The sequence below is a fragment of the Sinocyclocheilus rhinocerous genome, unplaced genomic scaffold (assembly GCF_001515625.1).
Source record: "Sinocyclocheilus rhinocerous isolate Xijiao unplaced genomic scaffold, SAMN03320098_v1.1 scaffold82, whole genome shotgun sequence".
NCBI lineage: Eukaryota > Metazoa > Chordata > Actinopteri > Cypriniformes > Cyprinidae > Sinocyclocheilus > Sinocyclocheilus rhinocerous.
The window spans coordinates 1,889,063-1,897,996 of NW_015644168.1; the positions used below are offsets into that span (position 1 = coordinate 1,889,063).

Genomic DNA, 8,934 nt, shown 5'->3' on the forward strand with positions numbered 1-8,934 from the left:
ATGAAACAAGTACATCTTGAGTGAGTCATTTAATCATTAATTCATAAATTACATGCCTGTTGTAGCCTGTTGATTTTTGTTCATGGTATTCAGCTCCAATAAAGTGTTTGCAAAAAAGAGACACAGGATAAATGTTTGATATCATTATTTAATCACATTGGAATCGAAAAGAATCAGAATCGATAAGCAGAATCGGAATCGGAATCGGAATTGATAAAATTCAAATGATACCCAACACTAGTGGTGTCCTTTATAAGTACCTTTCAAACCTTCTAACGGTAGTGTTCTAAAAGCAAGAGATACAAAACAATCGATCCGATAGAACAATAAGGCATCCAAAAAATGAAACAAACCGTTTATTCAGGTCAACAAAAGGGTGAGAGTAGAAAGCATGGTAGAAAGCATGCATAAACATTGTGTACTATAAGATTAATTATAAAAAGCACAGTACTGATCCTATTTGGGTGAGCCTCATCTGAAGTTGTTCACATTATACTCAACTGTGAATGCACATGAATTTAATTCTATATTAACGCGGCATAAACATTGATATTGCCAAATTTATAATATTCAGACTTGCCAAATTTGACCAAATTTTCTATTCAGATTCCCAAACTTTGTTGTGATGTGAAGTAAAAATAACCAAAATAGCTTCAATATGAACCACCTTTATGCTTTCTGTTTTAATATTTCCATAGCAAATACTGACAACGTTTTAAAATGTCTGCAAATATATCATAAAATTAAATCATTATTTTAAGGATGTCTAAAGATATGAACAATCCTGGGTAATAATTCAAAAATGTAACTTTCTGATTCTTAAAAGTGAACACAGTATGAAATTATGCTAATGAACTATAGTATACTTAGTGGATGAATCGTTATTTGTGATTATTAGTATTAACACGTTAAATTCTGCACATTGGTGTCTTTTATTGTTATGCTTTTGTCAGTGTTTCACAAAAGCAAAGCCACTTAACCACTACAGTGATTTTACCATGGTTAAATGGTGTCATTATGTATGATGCAAAGCAAAGGCTACTAAAAGTTAAATTACAAAATGTATAACCCTCACTACGCACCACTACGTCTATCCTCAGACAATTTCACGCAAAACAACTCCTGGTGTGGGTTGTATTGTTTTTCAAATGTGGTTTTTTTTGTCTTTAAGCAGAAGTCATCTGTTTTCTAAACTGTTGTTGTAATATTCATAACCTAGTTGAGGACAAGGCCTGTGAGACAGATTTCAGCCCAAAAACGTAGAAGGTATAATGTGTTTCCCTAAATGCTGACTGCTGCAAAGCAATCTGATAAGATCCAGCAGACGGAAGACGGGAGGAGAGATAGATAAGGAAATATGTCACAATGAGCTGTCTGAAGATAAACTCTGAATGTGAGTGTTTATGACTGTTCTGCTCGCTTTATGATATATTTATGGTAAGAATCTCTCGGGCTTGTTTTGATAGCTGGGAAATTAAAGCAAATCTGAAACTGAAAGTGTGCGTAGGTGTGTAAGAGAGAATGTGTGTGAGTAGTCTCATCATATTTCAAAGTGAAATCTGAAATAGAAGTTATATTTCGTATAGTCATGCTTAGCCAGACTTTTGAGCCTCGGCATAAAGTTTGGCCCAAGAATCAGCCAAGAATCACCCACTTAGGAAAAGACTATCTGGAAGACGTAAAGTGATCAGTCACAGTTCACAGTTTCATTACAGGAAAGGTCATCTTAAATAGTTGCAAAAAGTCAGCCAATCAGATCAGTGCTTCCCAAGATCAAAAAAGCGCTCCATTTTTTAATTATTATTTTTTTTTTTTTGCAATATGCATCAAGCGGTTACTGAACAGACTGTGGCTGCTTTAAGGCTGAAACAAAATTTCTTAAAGTCTGTGTGAAACGGAAATTGCGACTGAATTTACTTGTTGCAAAGATTCAATGATCTTAAACTATTGTAACATATTTTAGAATGAAATGGAATATTTCATGGAGAGTATTTAATTCAGTTTGTTGTGAAGTTGAGTCGACTTTACAATATTTTACAGTAGGCTATATCTGAATGAAATTGAATATCGAATGAGATAAAACAGTGGGCGGGGCTTGGTTTTAGTGCACTTCCTTGCCTTCTTTAGCTCGTAGCAGACTGACGGTTGGAAGGGAGTGGTTAAGAATGTTTTGCAAAATCAGAGATGAAACACTACTTAATTAAAGATTACAGATTACAGAAAAAAACAATTTTTATGTATTTAACTTGCACAGATTAATTGTTCACCACAAGACTAGGAATGTGCCCTATCAAAATTACTTTCTTGTAACCATGTATACAGAGAAAATTATTTGTAGGTTGACATAAAATGTAAACACTGTGGCACTTTCAAAACATTGCTTTGTTTGTTTAAGAATCCAACCAGGCTGACATAGCAACATCGGCTCAACCAATAGCATGAGTTTGGGGAAGTCTATGCATCGACCAGTAGCAGATCATGGAAGTGTTTGGGAAACCTGCAGAAACTTTATTTATTTATTTTTTTCCCATTTGGTGAAGCTAGTGGTGCAGAAATTATACACTTCGACACAGACTCTGTGTTCTTCCCAATGCAATTCTCTGTGCATTTTCAGAAGGGCATTTGTGTAATATTTATGCATAATGTAAAATATTCAGCGTTTATACTATGTAACAGACTTCCGCACATTTGTAATTGAACTGCAGCTAGTGCTTGTGTGTGTGCCTCCATAGTTGCTCTGGATTAAAATGTTCTGCAACAGTGCGGTGATGACCTCCAGTGTAGCGTCCAGGGGACCCTTCAGAACACATTTGGTGTCCGCTCTCCACTGCTGCTGTGGCCGTCCCCTCTTATCTGTCACGCCGGCGCCCGTGTCTCTCCCCATCACTGTCTTTCACCCCCGCCTCGTTCTGTAATCACACCATTCTCCTCTATCTTACCTTATTCTCCCATTGTTTATCCTCTTGCTTTTCAAGCAACTCCCACTGTTTGAATGAGATAAATATTCTTGCTATTTTTAGGGGTGCTTGCATCTTTCTTTTATCTGCTTTTCAAAGTGAGTTGAGTCATCAGTGTTAGTGTCCATGTTTGTGTTCACTATACAGCGTTATTTTTGTAAGATTGATCCTATTCATTGATACTTTTATAGTTTTTATTAATATATTGAATTAGTTTTTTTTTTTCATATCGGCATGGCTGTGATTCAGCATTAGGTAATCACAACACGCTGATATACAGCCATATCGCACTGCTACTTGTGCGATATTTTATTTATACAACAGTTTGACGGCACGAGTGTGTAAATACATAAGAAACAACAATGGAGTGTCTTTAAAAACCCTACTTTCTTCCGCCATGGATTCAAATCTCAAGCTGACAGTTTAACAGCTGAGCCCAAGCCACCATTACTAATTTGAAAACGTCACTTTACAACTAGTAATGAAGGAACGTTGAGTTGCTTTATTGAAAACGTATCATATTACTGTATATAGCTCACTGTATTATGTAGAGTATTATGAGAGAGAGATGGACTGAGCGACTGTGATTACTTGCATCTGATACAGCATTCATTCTTCAGTTCAATCTCATATTCACAATAAAACATTAGATTGAATGTATGCCAAGGAAAGCAATATCTTTGTCATACTATCCTTTCATCTTTTTGGTGATTTCCGATGACAGTGCAGCTCAGTGCATTTGTTGGCTGCGTCTTAGAAGGTGTTGTTAAAAGTAAAAGTAACTTCCTAGTTTACAACTTTGTTTCAGTATCTTTCAATATAAAACTGCTGACACACTCATAAAAAACAGTCTCTTGTCACCATCTAATGGCGTAACACTAAAATCACCGTCACAAACACACAAATAACTATAATTAGATAGTACTATTATTTATTGAATAATAATATTTAACATACAACAACAACAGCCATCATTGTTCTCACTCTCTTGTACCTCATCTTTTCCCTTCTCAATCCCCATTTTCCTAATTTCATCCCTTCCCTTTTCTTCTCTTTGATTCTACTTCCAGTCTCAGCATACCAATTACTAATAAAAAATGCCTCAAGAAGACCTTAGCGCCATCCACGAGTCCCGCTTCACAGAGTTGGCTGCTGTATATGTGTCCTTTGATACCCTGAATAGCCCAGAATGCTCAGCGCTTTCCTCTCACTCTCTCTTGTCCTTTCTCATTAAAACCCACCCCGGTCCACAGAGGCAGTGCACCCTGGGCATTGCCAGCTATTAATCCACCACAGCTGAAGTCCGGTGACATGTTTTCCTTTCCCAGCTTTCGCTGCCTAATTACTGAACAAATTGCCACATTTATCTCTCCGTTTTTTGCTGCATAATTCCTCCATTTTTAACTGTAACACAGAACCTGCTCGTCCACTGTGCCCAATGTTGTTGGTGGTGTTCGGTATTGTTTGCATTTACATACACATGCGTTCATTGGGATTTGCTGGGAGATGAATGATGGGATATTTCGCCGTGCTAATTGGCATATAAGTGTGACACATGCGGAAATGCCGTGGCACTAAATTATAATGGTGCACAAGGGAGTTTGAGCAGAAGGTTACATGGGTCATCTTACAGAGTTGACCTGACCCAGGGGCGCAGGAACAATCTGGAACAACACATTAGAAACCTTATCAGCTTGTCTCATGAATATTAATTAGGTGATGTAACAAGTGATAGGCTGATAGGTCAGGCCAATTAATTGGCATCAGCTTGCTGTGTCCACTGGCCCAAGAGTGTAAGCTGTAAAATCTGCCAGCAGTTATTTATTTATTTATTTACTTACCTGTATGTATGTATTTATTTATTTATTTATTTATGTGTTGTTGTTTTATATTTCTCAATAATAATAATAATAATAATAATAGTAGTAGTAGTAGTAGTAGTAAAATTGAGGACAAATATTTTTCCAAACCACACATCCACAACTAAACTCTCAAAAGACACAAACACACAAAACTTCACAAATACAAATTTGTAGTTGGCTAAAATTTTGTGTGCCATAAAAAAAACAAATCATATATTGTGTGTGGGGGTGTATAATAATTAATACAGGTTAAAATGATTAATGGGTAATGGTTTCCATGCCCTTGACCTCACATAAACTCTGGCATTGTCCACAGAAAGGTTTATAAAACAGACCTGAGACTGTCTTGTCAACATATTCATTTGGTAGGCAAAGCAATGATGTCATTTTTTGCCAACATACTTTACATCCAAACCCGTAGCACCAGTAACTCGACAACAATAGCCATCAGAAGACTCATACTGACAAACAAGACCCAGTCTCACTGTATATCTCTTTCACTGTTCTTTCAAACCGGTATATTGGTAAGGTAAACATTCAGAAGTACACAAAGCATAGCTTATTTTCTCATGTTTGATCTTGTTTGAAAGGTTATCAATGGCTCCGTGAGTTCTGAATAGAGCCATTGTAAACGGCTTTACTTATCTTGATTGAGTGCTAACCACCAATGAATGAAGAAGTAGTTTACGGAAGGAAATTATTCTCTTATCAGTAATAACACATCTATGCTGTCATGTAGTATTACAGTAAACTGAATATTTCAGAGGAGAACTCTTCAAACATCAGTCATCTTTTATTTAGTTTAATGATGCCGGTATACACAACCAGTCAAACGTTTGGACACACTGAACCTCGTGATCTTAAAAACCTTTTGATCTAAAGGCTTATGAGTAAATGCTTGACATTAGATTTTTTTTTTTGAAAAATCTAAATTATGCATTTCTTAAAAAAAAAAAAATGTGTAAAAAGTAATAAAAATTAGTAGGTGTGTGCAAACCTTTGACTGGTAGCACTAATATTTGAAAGTAATGTGTAATTGAAAAAATATTTAAAATATTACAAAGTAAATACATAAGACAAAACAAAATAAAATGAAATAAATTAATTGGCAAGAACTATTTCTTTTGTTACTTGAAAAAAAAACAGTTGGCTTTTTATTCTTCCTCTTTATGTATTTTACTCAAATACATTACTCATTCATCTTGTTATATTGATAAGCTGAGACAACAAAGTGATTATTCGTAATGTAGATTAGTAGGTCAAGCAATAATAACTCACAGTTTCCACTGGTAGACGGTGACGGCTGGATTGGCATCTGCATTGCACGTCAGCTTTACATCTTGACGATTCAGGTACCAGTTCCCGTCGAATCCCTCGATTTTTACCTCTGGCTCATCTATATAAAAGCAAAAAAAAATTTCTTCAGGCAGGGGCTCAGATGGCTTTTCTGGGTCACATGACTTGACGATGGGTGCTTGTCATGATACTGATTAATGGTCTGGGCTCATAGCTAAAAGGTCAAGAGTTTATTTCTTAAGCGATTGGGTGGAGAGCCAACAAGTGAAGGGTTACTGAGACTACAACCACCACTGTGCCCTTTTGCTACCCACTTAGCCGCAAGCTGCTCCAGGGCAACTATTCCAGAAATTGGCCTAATTGGATAAAAACCTCAGCTAAATGCCAAATTTCAATTCATTACAGCACAATTTTTCTATTAATGACAATTTTAAAATGCACTGCATACTTGATGGTACCGGTCAGTCATTTCTCTGTCTCTTCAGATTTATTCTTAATTGCTTTCATGAGCATCTATAAGGCCGAGCAAATTCAATTTGGAAATGTTATACCAAAGGGTAACTTGATTAACAAAACACTCAAAGTAAATCAAGAATCAGGACGAGTGATTCTCTGAGAACTTACCGCTGCTCTAAACACGGCCTTTCACACAAACAACTGCACCGCAAGAACAATGTGTTCTGTAGCATAGTGTGGGAGAATGCGTGGATTTCCTCTATCAGTGTGCTGTATGGGGGCTGCAATACTGCTCTAAACTGCGCTAAACAATAGCTGATAACAACAGCTGCTGAGACAGGCCAGTGACACATCTCTTCTTGCTCTGAACCTCCTCCGCAGGACTTGCGTAACAGTACAGCATTAATGCTAACATCTTATTACTGAGCACAAATACATTTTTTTGTACTGTTTAGGCATTCCAGTGGGGTTTTAAATACATATGTCAGTAATTAGACAAGTCAGATGGATCGTTACATCAGCTCAATCATTAAAACAGTTTAATTAAATCTGCATTTTGAGAAAACTGGATAACATGCACTTATGTAATTTTGTGATGTATATTATATAGGCTACACTACTGATCAAAAGTTTGGAACAATTACAATTTTTGCCACGTTTTTTTGAAAGAAGTCACCATACTACATTTATAAAAATAAATAAAATGAAATAAAATAAACAAACGAATGAATGAATGAATGAATGAATGAATGAACATTAAAAAAAAATCTATTTTAAACGTGTGTTTTTTTTTATTTTTTAATTTTAATTTTTTTATTAATATTGGAAAAAGTTTTTGCTGCTTAATATTTTTTTGTGGAAATCATGCTACATCTTTTCAGGATTCTTGATGAATATAAATTCTAATGATGGGATTCTAATGAATAGAAAGTTCAATGAACAGCCTTTATTTAAAAACATAAATATGTTGTACCATTACAAATGCCCTTCCTGTCACTTTTGATCAATTTAATGCGTCCTTGGTGAATAAAAGTTATGATTTCTTCGCTATTAAACAATAAACAGCAAAAACTGATTTCAGCATTGATAATAATAAGAAATGTTTCTTGAGCAGCAAAACAGTATATTAGAATGATTTCTAAAGAATCATGTGACACAGAATACTGGAATAATGATGCTGAAAATTCAGCGTTTAAATATATTAAAACAGAAAACATTTATTTGTAATTGTAATAATATTTCACAGTATTGCTGTTTTTACTGTATTTTTGATCAAATAAATGCAGTCTTGGTGAGCAGAAAAGACTTCATTCAAAAACATAAAAAAAAAAAAAAGAATTATCCCAAACTTTTAACCGGTAGTATGTTTTATACATACTGTATCTATCAATAACATAATTTCTTGTGTTCCTGCAGAAATTTGAAAGACATGAAGAAAAACATTGTTCTTACACTGAACGTTGAGTATGACGCTGTCTGTAAAGCGTTCTGCACGGTAGGTGACGATGCAGGTGAGCTTCTGACGATGGGTCTCGCGGCTGGGCAATACGATATAGTTACTGCGCACGGTCACGGTGCCATTCGGATTGCGCGTTTCCTGAAATGTGGCTTCGCCCTTCAGAGTGGTGTCCCATTTGATGACGCTGGGAGGCTTGCCGTTAGCCGACATGCAAGTGGCCACGGGCATCTTGCGTTTCGGTGTCCTTGCCACGATGGTGGGCGAAGTCAAGTTCATCTTGGTCACTGGCCGTGCTGGAAGAAATAAGTAAACAATAAAAAACAAGAAAAGAAACACTGTAAGATACTAAAGCACTGTGTGAACAGAGGTGCCCTTGAGAATTTGCAAAGTAAACAAAAAATTATTATTTTTCACAGCGATCGAGTGACTCTAACACTAATCTCTCCGTTCTGAAAAGTCGTTTTTTTCCCCGTCAGTATAAATCAAGCAGTTCACTAATTTCTTTTCCCCCTACCCTGTGTTCAAAGCGAAAGCATCAGTCAAGCACTCAAACAGATGTAGAAACCACTCGTTTCTCGCGGTGCCCGAAGTCATCCAATCTCGATCCTTTATGGGCTGCCAATTAGCAATTTACAGGCCCGCATCAAAAGGGAAGATGTGTGTTTATGCGAGTGCGTGTCAAAGAGTGCTGATAGCAGGACTGAGGTTTGTGGCGAGGGTTGATATGACATGAAGAGGCTCTTTGAAAGCACTGAGCTGGTTATCTCCATTCAGGTTGCTCACTCTTACTGCAGTGCCAGCGTTCTCAGAGGACGCATGTGAACGTGATATACAAAATGGGCTTGGGAGTTAACAAGCCACACTAGTGTTAAAAAAAAAAAAAAACACCCCCTACTTGAGCCAA

General features: G+C 36.4%; 1 protein-coding gene across 4 annotated transcripts in view; it reads right to left on the bottom strand.

Annotated features, from left to right (window-relative positions):
- The window catches only part of nectin1b (nectin cell adhesion molecule 1b), a 229,683-nt gene that overhangs the window by 150,152 nt on the left and 70,597 nt on the right, over positions 1-8,934 (bottom strand). For all 4 annotated transcript variants that reach the window (XM_016575742.1, XM_016575743.1, XM_016575745.1 and 1 more), the window contains exons 3-4: positions 8,024-8,323; positions 6,098-6,215 (exon numbers count right to left, since the gene is read on the bottom strand). In XM_016575742.1, coding sequence (XP_016431228.1) covers positions 6,098-6,215; positions 8,024-8,323 — 418 coding nt within the window. The remainder of the gene's footprint in view (positions 1-6,097; positions 6,216-8,023; positions 8,324-8,934) is intronic.